Source organism: Strix uralensis, chromosome 5 (genome assembly GCF_047716275.1).
Source record: "Strix uralensis isolate ZFMK-TIS-50842 chromosome 5, bStrUra1, whole genome shotgun sequence".
Lineage (NCBI taxonomy): Eukaryota > Metazoa > Chordata > Aves > Strigiformes > Strigidae > Strix > Strix uralensis.
In genome coordinates, this window is record NC_133976.1 from 37951977 (window position 1) to 37966983 (window position 15007).

The 15007-nt window shown below is 44.3% G+C and overlaps 1 protein-coding gene across 1 annotated transcript; it reads right to left on the minus strand.

The window, feature by feature from the left end:
• Positions 1 to 895: 895 nt before the first annotated feature.
• Positions 896 to 6784, minus strand: AVPR1A (arginine vasopressin receptor 1A). Its single transcript, XM_074870478.1, has 2 exons — positions 5745 to 6784; positions 896 to 3952 (listed from the first exon to the last, which is right to left on the minus strand). Exons 1-2 carry the CDS (start codon positions 6748 to 6750, stop codon positions 3669 to 3671), a joined length of 1290 nt encoding a protein of 429 aa, XP_074726579.1. The 5' UTR covers positions 6751 to 6784; the 3' UTR covers positions 896 to 3668.
• Positions 6785 to 15007: the final 8223 nt, after the last annotated feature.

Consider the following 15007-nt stretch of genomic DNA (forward strand, 5'->3'; position numbering starts at 1 on the left):
ATCAGTCTAGGACAACTCTGTAAGAGCTTCCCCTACGCAGCAAGTAACTCTCTATTTCAGCAATAGCCCTACTGTAAGATCTGAGTTCTCTTCCCAAAGCTGGTTCAGCAGTACATGCCCTGGGATGACATCCAGTTCTGCAGCTCCTTTCCTTCTTCTGCCCTGGTTTCCATATGCACGAATTAGAAAGGTACATGTGTGCACTTTAATAAGGTCCTTCAACCTGGACAATTTGGAACTGGCCATAAGATTTGCTGCAGACAAAATCTTTGTCTTTGCAGGATTGGGCACACATGAACCTGTGTCCTCTTGTAGACTTTGATCTTGGTGTGGTGATACAGAAAAAAAAAACCTTTTTTTTTTTTTTCTGAGCCAACAATATGTTTACCTACAAATTTAAAAAGAAATCTTTTTGGCAACTTATGTTTCTTATTTAAAAGAACAAAATCCTTTCCATCTTCGGTATCATCTCATGTGCTCTACTTCTGCCGTCTAACAGTCTTTGAAATGCAATCTAGTAACACCAGCACAAACAGCAGAGTGCAGGCTCATCTATTCAATAGTGTTTCACATTAGAAGCTAAATATTTTGTTACCCAAAATTAAAACTAAAGTATAACAATAACCTCTCTACAATGTAAGTGCTATGTTACATGTTTTAACAATACCAGCAGCATACAGTGGAAAGCTGACTGCATGTTCCTTCTTTGCACATGTCCTTCATGCATTATGTGTAGTAGAAAAGCTTCTTAGTTTTGTTCACTTTGCTTGTCATTGGAAACAACTCATTAAAATTAATGAAGAAATTTTACATTTCGTAAAATATGTGGACTATCACTGAAGATGCTTCTGGCCCTGAAAAATCTAGTCAAGCAAAAGAAGCAAAAAGCTTCTCATCAAATAAATATACAGGTTTATTAAAGCAAGTTTCCATGTTTTAAATGTGCAACGGTTTCACAAGTTCGTGTTTCCATTTTCATTAGTGTGCCCTCATGATAACCCAAAGCAGCTGTTAAAAAACCCCGTATCTCCACAGATGAACAATTAAAAAATATGGGTTGTATCTTCCAATGCTACAATTCTGTGAAAAAAACAAAGCTCAGTATTGACAAAGAAATGCCTGGAATCCAAATACTGCTAAACAGTGTTGTCAATTTAAATACAGAAACTGTAGAAGACTCACAGGGTACATTGATGCTGACAAGCCCCAAGTATAAGCCTAGCTTTTGTAACATATTTGGAAGAAACTGAAAATTACGATTTTGAGCCTGTTTACTTTTTTTTATATATTGGTCATTACCCAACTTAGTTTTATCATCAACATTATTCTACATTTGTTTTCTCATCATCTTCTCTGTTTGAATATAAAGTGTAATAGAAAAATAATTCAATACCGCAAACATGAAAATTCTGTTAGTACAGCTAATTGCTTTTTAATATGTACTCTATGTACAAAGAAAGTAGCAACACAAATAAAAAACTAGGCAAAGGATAGTGTACTTAACTTGAAACATTTGCAATTTCAGTAGCTGTGAATTACCTACTTGCAAAACATATGCAGTAAATATAATGTGCACAAATACACACACACCTGATGCCACTGCATGCATTTTTTTGGACTAAAATACAACTTCAGGTACACAAACCTTCAGCCAGAACTGGCGAGAGCTGTAGTCACATCTGTGTACTAAATGTGGTCAAGAAGATAGTCTGTTAAATATAAGCTGTTCTACCATGCAGTCCTTTGGGTTCTAGTGTTTTGAACAAAAACACCACCATGTTAGACCAGATGGCTCTCCTGGAAAGCAGAAAACTGTAACAAGAAATGGAGAGAGAAGAACTACAATTTTCTTTAGAGACAACAAAATCTAATTTTACTTTTATTTTTAGCTATAACCTTCCCTGTTCTTTGCCTGGAATAGTCAGGGATATGTCTGGGAGCTTCTGGAGCGGACAAGAGGTTGAATATGATCTTATCCTGCATCTAGCTCTATTAATTTCTGCTACCATTATTGTGACAGGCATGGGGCCAAGCACCATCCTTAGTGAAAGCCACAGTTGCGGCCCCAATTTTTTCTCTCTTGAAGCAATTAGAAAAGTAATTTTTTTGTCTGGTTTTGGTGGGAAAGAGAGAAACCTGCTGCTGAGGTTCCCTCTTGCAAACATAAGCAGGCACGTTAGGCAGCCGTGCACGTGTGCCGCTGCTTTAGCGAGCCAGCTGGGACTGCATCAGAAGTCCTGCGTGGTGCCAGTGGAACGCCTGGATTTCAGGACTTAGCTCAGGAAAATGGAGCAGACAGGTAGCTGTTACTTCTCAAAGAGATCCTCAGGACTTTAAAACCACAGCAAAACTTAATCAAGGAGATTCAAAACCCACTCTCTGGGTAAAAGATGGGCTCCATGGAAAGACATAACAGGATTACCGACAAGCTGTAGGAACTACATTTGACTTGGCATGCACTGTAGTGAAAACAAGCACACCTTGAATGCTTTATAATTAAATATGTGTGTTGTGATGACTTTTTATTGCAGTTTACTGCCAATTTCAAAGACGATATTGTCATAATCTGCCAAAATAAAAAAAAAAACACAACAACATTGACAACTTTATATGTTTCCAGAAGACTTGTAAGTTTGATTCTCAGATCTGTGTCTTGGAATATACTGATTTTTCAGCTCTTACTAAATAGTCATGTTCTCCCAAATTTATGAGGCTATTTGTTTAACAACCAAGTGTGGCTTGATCCTAACTGTCTTAGTGAAGAAAAAAGAAAAAGAAAAAATGCATAAAGAAAACACCCATAAAGCAAGCGGTTCTGGTAGTCATGATGAGTTTTCTTGGTGAATCTGTTTGTAACAGTGTTGAGATAGTCATAGCTTATCATACTTATTTACCAATACACTTTTTTAAAATTAGTTTTTTAAAAAAAGCAAAGTAGGTACAACAGCACAATAAAAATATGTTGTATAACTTCCATCAACACGAAGGGAAGAGGAAATGTCACCCTAAAAATGAAACCCCACAATACACACACAGACATTGACAGCACTGAAGGATCTGCCTTCACAAGGACTGTTAAATTTCATTAACTGAGAATTGCTAGACCTGTACAAGATAAAGCAGTATGATCAATAAATTCCCAATAACTCAGAGTCTGTCTAACCATGTTCCTTATCTGGATAATCAGGACTTTCTCCCAATGCTTTTCTTTTTGTCTTTAAGACTAAATTGCGATCTTGTTCATATCATCTTCTTTCCCTGTGACTTCATCGGACAAACATGAGAAGTTTTAGGCATTAACACTAGAGAGCGGAGTTACCCCAACACATACTGATTCCACTATTTTACTGCTTTGAAACAAGCAAACAATGCACTTAGTATTTTAGAAACAAACAAACAAAAAACTAAAATAATTCTACTTAGAAAAATAATTGCTTTATTGTTTCACACCTTTCTGATCACTTGCACAAGTTCTAAATACCTTTCAGAAAATAATTTACATGCTGCAGAATAGCTTATCGAGCAATGCCGCACATTTGGTCTTATGGCCGTCTTAGTCATTTCTCATTGCCACGACTGGTGTCTTTGCCCAGCATAAAGTGCTGTGCCGTGACCTTCCCAAGTGCTGTTACGGGGCTCTGCAAGCCCTGCCTGTCCCGGGGCCCATCTCAGGTTGGAATAGGGATGAAGCTGGTTGATTTGGAGTGGGGTGACTCTCTCCAGGTGTTCAGGCTGTGAGTTGGGCTTCTGTTGTTGGTAAAAGAAGTCTGTCGCCTGCTGTTGCTGTTTGAATCTTCTTTACTCAGTGTTCGCTTTATTTTTTGGCAGCAAGGGAAGCTCTGTATGCAGTCTTGCAGGAGGTGACCGCTGAAGAACATGTAGATCCACGGGTTACAGCAACTGTTCAGACTGGCCAACAGAGCCGTGACAGTAGTCGCGGTGTTTTCAGAATCTGGGGACGGGAGAAGAAAGCAGTTTAATCATCAAAAGAACATTTGCATTCAGTCAATTGCTTCATTAACTGCTGGATTTATTTTCCTGAGTAATCCTAGTTCTAAAAGTTGAGCAGCAGCATTTGAAATGAATGAGGACATGATCAGGAGGCTGCCATTGAAGTCAACGGGAATTTGTCTGAACAGCCTTCAAAAAGCTGTGACAAGAGAAGTTATGGGACAATCTGTCCAAAATAATGCTTTAGTCACATTTCCACTGATGTTTATCCATGTGTTGATAAGCTCATGCTTTAAATACTGAACAGTTTTTATTCAGACTTTTGTTTTAAAAATTGGTTACCCTGGGAGGCAATGGCAAAATTCCCACTGATTTCCCATGGCTTTCAATAATACTGAATTTTGCTGCATACATTTGCATGCTGAAAAGTGTTGAATGCTCAAGTAATTACTGACCTGTGAATCAAATCAGGATTTCAGAGATTGAGCAAATTTTACTTGAGGGAAAAATGGAAGTTACCACTACACCATAAAACTTCTACCTTAAATAACTAGTTAAATTATCAAATACTCTAAATATATATTTAGTCTAATCAATTATTAGTGATCTTTCTTTGTAAACATTGAATCTCCAAAGAAGTATAATTGCTGTGTTATGCAGTTCCATAGATTTAAAGAATCTCTTCAAACAAACCTACCAAATACCCAGCTGTTCAATTAGGCTTGCCTTTCTTTTGAAGTAAAAAAAAAAAAAAAAAAAAATCAATCTATTTGTTTACTGCAAGTCTTTATTTCTCCGTAGAGACCTGCATTTTAGGCTTGACTTCAGTCGCACGCTGGGGGCAATCAATGCTCTCACTACAGTAAATGATAATTTGGGAATATTAAAAAAAACCCAAGAAGTTATGTATTGCAACATTTTGATTCGCTGCTTTCTCAGTATGAGGAAAGGGGGTATATGTTACTGTGTTGCCTGCCATTCCCTACGTAATAACTTTTAAACTCACCAATTATTTTCAGCCAGATTTAACAGTGGGACCGGTATCTCCAAACTACTAAATTGCCACTGTTTCACGAGAACTTGTGACTGACTAAAGGAGCTACTCAGAGGTGACTAAAGGAGCAGGGAACGCGCACGCAAGGCAGTTGCAAGAAAGAAGGCTTAGGAAGTTCCCTGCTCATACATTACTCGTGACATGCATGCGCCTATGCTTAAGAATAACACGAAACGTTTCTCAAGGTGTATTAACCGGCAGCCGCAAATGGAAGAAAACGTCGCTGGTTCAAACTACCGCAGCAGATACTTCAGGTTCCCATCGGCTAATTTTGCTCTGGATGAGAACGCAGCGGCTGCTGCTCCGTTCCGGAGGCCCGGCCGCTGCTCCGCGCCCCTCCGCGCCGCCGGCTCCCGGGGCCGCCCCAGCCGAGCGCCGCTGCCCCCCGCGCCGCCGCTCCCTGAGGCCTCTCGGTCCGGGAGTGCGAGCGGTGCCGGCGGGGCGGCCTCGAGGGCGGCGGCGGCGGCCCCGGGGGCTTCCTCGCCGCGCCCCGCGAAGGCGCCTGCGGGGCGGAAGGCGCCGCGCCGCTGATCCCCGGGGTGCTGGGGAAGAGGGGCCGGTTCGGCGGGACGGCGCGCCCCGGTCCCGCCCTCGGCTTCCCCCACGCCGGGCTCCGGACAGCGCACCGCCGCGGGGGACCCGGCTGCGCCCCCGGAGGACCCCCACGGCTGCCGGCGAGGGCGGGGGGAAAGCGGCCGCCCGCCCTGCTGGTGCCCGGCGGGGCCGCCCCGTCACCTACCGACCCAGGGGAAGCGCTGGTCCCAGACGGACCACATCTGGATGGTGAAGAAGGGCGCCCAGCAGACGACGTACGCCGAGACGATGACGAAGGTCATCTTGACGGTGCGGATCTTGGCGCGGGAGATGGTCTTGACGCTGCTGACACAAGGGGCGAGCAGCAGCCCCCGCCGCGGGCCGCCGCCGCCCGCCCGCCGCCCGCTGCCGCCCGCCGCCTCCCCCGGGCGCCTCTTGCCCCTGACGTTGCGCCAGATGTGGTAGCAGATGAAGCCGTAGCAGGTGACGAGGATGAGGACGGGCGCGACGAAGATGCCGCCGGTGATCCAGGTGATGTAGGCGCGGGGCCCCCAGGGCATGATGAAGTGCGCCCAGCAGTCGTAGACCTGCGAGCCACGCTCCACCTCGCTGAGGGAGAAGATGAAGTACTGCGGGGTGCTGAGCAGCAGGCTGAGCGCCCAGGCCGCCGCGATCATCCCGTAGGAGCGCTTGGTGGGCTGCTGCAGCGTCTTCAGCGGGTGGCAGACGGCGATGTAGCGGTCGGCGGTCATGGCCACCAGCATGTACGCCGAGGCGAACATGCCGAAGACCTGCAGGTGCTTGACGACGCGGCAAAGCCCGTCGGGGCCGTGGAAGCGGTGGGTCACCTCCCAGCAGAGCTGGGGCAGCACCTGGAAGAAGGCCACCACCAGGTCGGCCAGGCTGAGGTGGCGGATGAAGAGGTGCATGCGGGACGCCTTGCGCGAGGTGCGCCGCAGGGCCAGCAGCACGCTGCCGTTGCCCACCACCGCCACGGCGAAGGTGACGGCCAGCACGGCGATCTCCAGCTTCGCCAGCTCCTCGTCTCGCCCGAAGGGGTCCCAGCCGCCCAGGCTGCCGTTGGGCGACCCCGACCACGCCTCGGGGCTGGGGCTGATGCCGCCGCCGCCGGGCTCCGCCGCCCGCCACTGGCTGCCGTTCCCGGGCGCGGGGGCGGCCCGGGGAGAACCGGCGCCGCCGGCGAGGCGCATGGAGGGGGCTGCGCGGCCCGGCCCGGCCCGGCCCGCCCCCGCTCGGCCGCCGCCGCTGCCCGCCGCCTCCCCGCTCCGCCGGGCCAGGTGCCTTTATCCCCCGCCGCGGGGGGCGAGGCGAGGCCAGGCGCGGGGGGAGCGCCCGTGCCAGTGGCTGCCCGGCGCCTGACGCCAGCCCCCTCCTTCCCCCGTCCGCGCCCCCCGCCCGCCCCTGCCGGCGCGGGAGGCTCGTCCCGCCGCGCCCCCGGAGGGCAGCGCTCCGCCGAGGCACCGAGGCCGGCTCGCTCAAAAAAAGTGCTGCTCCGACGGGGGACCGGGGGCCGCCGCCCCTTCCTTGCCTCCGCGGAGCCCGGCGGGGCGGGCAGGCTGCGAGGGGCAGCGGGGAGAGCTGCCCGGGCCGAAACGCTGCGGCCGGAGAGCTCCCTCACGGGCCATTAAAGCAGCACTTGGAAGTCTAATTGAGAATATAAATGTTCCCGTAACGGTGCGGAGTGGGGGGAGGTTTGCCTGTCGGTACCAGGCTGCCCGTCCCCGAGCCTGCTTCTAGCCAAGGCGAAGGAGCCGGTCGGCCGGTGAGAAGTGCCGGTTTGGCTCCAAGGGAGATCCCGCCTGGGCCTTCGGCATTTCACAGTCGTGATGGGATAAACCCCGGCAAAGTGAATGATGAGAAAAAACAGCACAGAGTTTGAAAGCAACCCACTAAACCTCATGTTTTTAAAGGTTTCGGGATTTCACCTAGGACAATAAATGCCATCCAGACGTTAGCGTATAGATCTAAAACACCTGTTTCTGCAAGTACAATCAAAATCTCCTCATTTCCTAGAGTCGCTGGCAGTGGGTCAATTAAATCTTTGTTTCAAACATCTTTGAGCTGAAGAGTTTTCTTCCTCTGTGCAAATTCTGCTCCCATTGTCATGAGTGTGGATTTACACCCTGATTTCACCAGAACCTGAATTTGACCCTTTCTGTAGAAACTCCTTCGTTCAGTCACACAAAAATGTGTAAGATTACAACAAAGAAATGTTACGTTAGATGCCAATCCTACTTTGATTTAATAAAACTGTCTGGGTCTGCTCATATGTGATTCAAGTTAAATTTTGTTGCAAAAACTACGTGGGGTTTTGCCTACTGGTTTTACAGGAAGAAGGAAAAGGGGTGAAGAATTAAAGTTTAAATCTTACTTCTTTGATTAAAAAGATGCTTCCAAAATTTTTGGCTTCAGAAGACTCTTCCATCTTAAAAAGCAAGAAGATTATATGATTCTAAACATGATAGAATTGTGCAAGGCTTTATCCCAGGCTTTTTGGCTTTTTCTGAGCTTGTTAGCCTGTGAGAGGGTACGCACACCCACACCAGCCTGCCACTACCCTACCCTTCCTTTGCTTGGGGTTTAGTGGCAGGACACCTGCTCCAACAGTGCAAATAACTGGCATAAGCTTTTCCATAAAAAGCTGCAAAAAACCCCCGAAACCTGGAATACAGACAAAAAAAAGTGGCTGTCCTAAGTTTCCAGTAAGCTTATTTCTTTAAAAGTGCCTTTGATGCAAAGCCTAATTTTTATAAAGAGTTCAGTGCGTTATTCACAGTTTAGTGTCTATTCCATTTTACATTGTAAACACTACTGAAGGTATTGGTAAGAAATTATAACTTTGTGGAGTCAAAAACTTTGTAAGTCAAGCTCACATTCACACACAGACGACACAGACACACACGCAGAGGCACGCATACACACACACACTTACCTTCCTAACTTTTCAACAACAGATCCATACCTTAGCTGTAGGTATTAGACCTAGGAAACTGTGTGCACCACACAACACATCAGTGTGTGTGACTATAGATTTCAGGTCAAATACAGGGGGAAAGTAAAGCCATGCCTCAAAAATCTCACAATACTGCACAGCTACCAAGTCCTCTTTCACATCCAAAGCGCATACCTTGCCTTGAGAACTCCTTGCCTGTCTCTCTGACATGCTCTGCGGGAGCTGAACACTGTGTAAATGAATGGTGTTTCTCAGGAAACTCTGCTAACAGGTTTTCTGCTGTACAAACTGTGCGAGGATCATAAAGCTCTATTCACTACTGGGTATGTCATCCATTAATAGAGGAGGTGAAACTTTGGGTGTGAGAGACATATTTATAACAGCCAGACAAAAAGATAAGGGTGGTTGTGCTAATTCAGACTACTGAGAATTTTTCAAGCCTACATCATCTCAGAAATACCCCTTTCCAAGCCATTCTTGGTTCCTCGGAATAGTGTTTGTAGGAATGTTTCCAGCGCAAAGGGCTGGAAACTTGCCTCAGCATCATCGCACAAGACTGCACCTACTCATTACATGCAATGTTAAGCATGAAATTGATACTGATTTTCCCTGCATTGTACTCCATCAGACAGAAGTAACCTAGGGCCAGGCTTTATGCCATTTTTTTTTCCATTCTCCAAACTAGTCAATATTGATGTTTTTATAGATAATACAGCTAACCAGGCTGTTGCAGATTTGTTTCTTTCAATAGACCTAGGTAATTCTGTGGAGTTTTATTTAGATCTAGTACTTCAAAAACACCCTCCTATTCTAGATATTAAGTAAATTCAGGGCTCTTGAGGTTTCTATACTAGTTTAATCAGCATCTAGTCTGAGCTTGTTTGCTTAATTCTAACAGTATCAGTGTGTAGATAGGGGAAGCTCTAGATAAGATGCTGCTGCTCAAATTAATCACTATAGTTTTCAGTTTTCCAGGTAGATGCCCTTTATCAAGCTGAACGAGTAATGGTCTCCTATCTGACCAGACATGGAGAGGGTTCCTCTGACCACAGAAAGCTGTAACATGGAGAGCAACTTGGGGAAAAACCAGTTAAGAGAAAACTTGTAGAATACCCTTCTAAAGAGAAAAATCATCACTGGGAAGGCTGCTAGAGAAAATGAACATCCTTGCCCTGTGATTCACCTGGAGCTCAGCTTGGAGCTGAAGTCTCAGTAAAGAAAATTGAGATTGCTGTTACAAGAAGCCTTTATTTGTTCTCGCTAGGCACAGAGCTTTCTTTAAAAATGTCGAAGGACGGCAAGGGTTTCTAGCATATTCTCTGCTGGCATACAGGTTTCTGTAAAAGTGCTTAAAGGTTGCCAGATATCTTTCTTTATGTTGAATTCATTGATGACTGAGTGGCTTCCATAAAATACTCAAAAACCTAATTGGAACATGACCTCGTTTGTTGCCAAGTGCCGCTTATTTCCATTCATCCCTTGCTGTGACTTTTGCTGCCGTTAGACAGTCTTAGTCTCTTCTTCCATGGCTAAAGAAATGTCTTGCTCAAAGTCAAAGGTTCAGGATTTTAATCCTGGGAAATCGATGATGGTTTGTATTCTGCAAGATAAATTTTTACCAAAAAGTAGGGGGCTTTCATCATAATCTTTATCAGGAAAACTGACAGGTTTGAATTGTAGCTACTCATAGTCAAAACATGATTGCCTGCCAGGTTTTGTAAGGAGTTGCTCTAGTCGTTAGAGTTGCTAAAAAGCAATATAGGCAGAAAAAGAAGGTCAAGGTTTTTATCGAACAAATTCCTCATGCAGGATGAGGGTTAGAGCACTGCTAAAAAAGGAGGCCTGTTTATTTGTAGAGGATTCAGCTGTCTAGCACATAAACCATCTACATAGATACAAACAGCTCTCTCCTGTGATCTGTCTCCAAGTTCGAAGTATCCGTACTGTTCCTTTATGCAGACACTACTTAGTAAGCAAGGCTGAGTCTGATAGCCCTTCCCAGTGAGCCACAAGACCTAGATACTGCAGATCCCAACCGTTAAAATCACGGCTATGGAAACCAAGCATGGGAGAAAGCCTGTGGGTTGAGTGAGGGACTGCTAAAAGCTGGGGACATCACAGAGGCAACCAGACACCCCACCCATTTACCATCCCTGGGAAGGAAATGTCACCTGAAGGCAGGCACCAGGACATCCGGGACTCAAAGCAGTCTCCTGAAAAAATGCCTTGTTTACAACCTCTACTGATCTAGCTTTTTGGCTACCAGAGCAAAACTAAGCAGAGAATTGCCCCCAAACTGCCTTCAAAACAGATTACAAGTCTGAATTCAGGGTTCTGAAAAGTCTGTAGTATGAGACCAAGAAACGAGTAAGACTGTGGGGAAGCTCCCACTCTGGAAAACATGGAATTAAGAAACCTGCCATAAGAGGCAGGCCTTCAGGATTAGCCCTCAGTATTCAGTTTGCAAAAGCCCAGTTCATTGTCTAGAAATGTCTAAAAGTGGCCAGGAAACACAGAGCTTTAAGGTTATGCCCCAAGTTTTTCCTTTGCTTAACTGAAACCACATCCAGGTCCCTATTCTAGTATTTGTACACATAGGAAATTGTGTCTGACCATCCCTGTCATACTGTGTTTCTTTCCATGATGGAGGTTGAGAGTGATATTCAAAGCAGTACTGCAGAGCAGCCTATACAGATAAATGTCACCAGAGCAGCAGCACATTGCCCTTCTTCTTCCTTTGCCTCCTTGGTTGCAGCCTTGCTGACCTGGCTGATAGCAATCAGGGCCTTTGGGAGTCAGAGAGTTCAACCATTTCCTTGCAGAAATGTTAACACAGCAGCTTCCCAGCCCATCCAGATTTCAAGGCAGTGAAGGAAACAGGCATTTGGAGGGATGACAGGCCTTTGCATGTTCATAACCTTGTGGAAGGAACATACCAAAAAACCACAGTTAAAGCTCCTGTCTTTCCCCATTGCGAAACGGTATAACCTTGTGAAGTGATATAACCTCAGGCTTTCCAGACCTGTAGGAGACATTTTGCAGATCTACAGATACTGCTTCAGTGTTTTTGCTTTAAGTACATAATCAATAGTTTTATTTCTCAGTTCTCTTATTTCAGAGATGTGTAAGACTCTCCTTGATGATCTTTAGTGTGCCTTGAGACAGTTTTTAAATTACTCCTATCTAGAATTTCATTACACCTGTAACCTACTGTTTTATATTACTATGTCAATACCTACCTTATGCTTCCTTATGCCTTTTACGAGTTTTGATTAATCTAGGGATAATTTAACAATGATTTTTGTGTTTTCTCCTAGTTAACATATACTAAGCCACACCAAAGGAAAATATTTTATAAAGTTTGGTGACAAGAGCAATCAGTAAAATCAAAGTGAAATGAACATTTATGGTTATTCATGTTATTTCTTCTTAGGAAACACTTGACATAGTGAGATGTGACTCTCTTACAAAAATATTTAATACTAGTGAAAGTTCTCTTCAGGCATTTGAAGTAGTAGGAAAGAATACAGACAGTCTATGCATGACATAATTTTTCTGAGGGATTTAACTGCAACTGACAATGACACTATCAACTGATTCTAGGAAATGGTCCATTTGTGTAAAAGCTAGTCATTGTACAAAATTGCCTTATTTATCCCGGAACTATGCCAAGAACTGAAAGCATGCCGTATTTGCGAATACACTGGCAGGGTGTTACTGCTTCAAAATTCTAATTGAAAGACAGAGCCACTTAACATTTATGGAGTAAAGGGAATAATGCTTCTGATTATGACAAAATTTATTTTAGTAGCTATCCTTAAGAAACACACTCTAAAACATTTAAAAATTATCTGGTTTTGAAACAGTGTATGTCAGTATTCTCATGGTGATCACTTTGAAGAGTTTGCCGATATGGAATATTGGTGATTGATGCAGAATGCTAATGTAACCATTAGTGTAAAGAAAACACCACTCAAATCATCTGTACTGAAAATATTGTGGCAGCTGCATTCTCACAAGCTTGGTAGTTCAGGTGTTACTATCAGAGTCATTTTATCACTGCATTACTGAGAAACAGGATCCTGTCCTTCTAACAGACCGGAGGAGGTCCAAATGCCAGCTAGTCTTATGGGTGCTTATGGGATGGTCATTGTTCCAGTTTCTACGGGACTATCCTCTGTGAGACTGTCCTCTCTGTATAAGCTCAATCCTCTCCAGAACAAAGCTGGCTAAAAATGTTTTCATCAAAATGCTTTTTTATTAGAATGCCAGTTTGTCAAAACTTCAGTTTTTCATAGCCGTCTGTATAATGACTTTGGGAAAAACCTTTTCTTCATTCCAACACATATTGCTGGTCAAAATTTAAAAAGTTGAGGGAGATGGAGAGAGGTATTGATATGCCCAAGGGTAATTTTTTATCATGTCCATATTGTAGGTGGAATTTTCTGACACTACTTTATTGGCATGGTGCTTTGCATCACTGACTGAGGAAACCTCTAGGGAGGAACTGGGTGTGCAGTCCAAGTGGCTCAGTGGAGCCCACACCTGCTGTCATCCAGGCTTTGCTCATTGTGCCTCCTACTGGGTCTCCAAAAGAAAAGGGCTCCAATCCATGATCACCACAGCTCTACATAAAACTTTGATAACTTCTTCAAATCCAAATATAATGTGTAATGTATAAGCTGTTCTAGTCCTTGCAGCTGTGTGATAAATTCCTTGAATGGATGAGACCTGGCAATACAGAGTATATTGCATCATTACCTTAACACTCAAGTTTAGGATGCTGAAGGCTGCAGATGTATTGTGCTCTTTAACCTGAGCTGTGGCATGCAGCATGTTCAACATGCAGAAGAAGCAAAGACAACGTTCCCTACCTGCTTCCAGTGTGTCTTCTCCTGCCACAGCTGCTGTCCCTATCTGAGCCAACCAGAAGCTGTCAATGCAGACAGCACAGACTCTCCTCTGCTCAGGCCCCTCCAGAGATAGAACAAAATAAATAGTGGTATTGAGTAGGGCAGAGAAAAGTCAGACATTGAAAGGCAGAGAAAAGAAAGCTGAAATACAGGGCAGGGAAGTAGATGGCTCTTGGAGCAGAGTCTGTAGGGTAATGTGTAAGAATGTGAAAGGAGAATCCAGGCAGAGTAATGAGAGGCAGCCCTGTGTCTCAGGCACAGCAGAGATGCCCTGGTGCCTCGATGCCCTGGTGCCTCAACCTTAGTTTCTCACACTGATGAGGTAGATTTGGGGGTTGAAGAAGAATTGAAGAAGCAGAGAGGAAAATAGGGAATGATTAATGGTATTTAGATGGTGCATTGAGTATCTTGGCTGCTGATTTAGTTGGTTTTTTTACATGTATGTGAGTGGAGAATGGTACTTAGCAGACCTAGGTCAAGTATGGCAAGACTTTTGTGTAGGTATACAAATTGCTGTAAGTTAAATTGTATCATGGCAAATACATAGACGGGGAGAACTTCCTGATGTTAATTACTGCAGCTTCATGGCCCTTTGAGGTATTCTCATTTTATACTTTAAACAACTGCAGTTTATCATTTTCACTCCAAACAAGTTGTCTACCTGACAGTTTTAAGCAGTCTCTCTTTGCACTTTCCTCATCATCATATTTAGCAGGTCTATCATATAACATTTTACTTGTTCCTTTTATGACCAGAGGAAAATTTGTGTGCTTCTAGGGTAAAGAAGGATAATAAAGCAATGAATTTTAGGGAATAGGAGGTACTAACGAACTGACTAGCACAGCAAGAGAGAAAAAGCACTCCCGTGAGATATAGCCAAGCTATAAGCCAAAGTGTATAATTTTATGTCCAGTGAATAAACTTTTTTTAATGGTTTCTTGGTAAGTTTTGTCATTACATTGCTCATGTTTAGTTTGCCAATAGCAGGATTAGTAAACCATGTGAAATGGCTTGTTTGGACTACAGAAATTAGGCTTTATAATTTTATTTTTCTGACAGCTATACAGGGAGGAACAGAGGTGATTGTAGTAGAGTAGCTAGGTCCAGGTTGCATACAAATAGGGCAGAGGAGTAAAGAGAATTCTGGAGTTAGAAGCCAGCACACAGAGATTCCCTGGAATTTGCTTTGGTTTCTGGGAGGATTTGTATCTGAACCTCTCAAAAGAAAAGGAGAAAAAACTTTTATCTGCATTTGTCCAAAACTAAAAATTAAATCTTCCTAGAACTGATCCTTATGGAAGGCTTCCATCAGTGTTTGCTCCCAGTGGCCTGTCATGAATGCCTGTATCATTTACTGAAGAGTAAATGGCACTATTTCATATTGGTTGTGATTTTCTCTGATAATTTTCTAAGTGGTATGGAAATCACTGTGTTACATATTTCATCTAGGGAAGCCCTGGGAAATACCAGGAGAGTATGTATAAGGAAGAGTGTAGTTCATGTACAAATACAATAACAATGTCATCCAGAACAAGCCTTCAAACATTGCACTAGCTAATTTCAAGACATTACAACCACAGG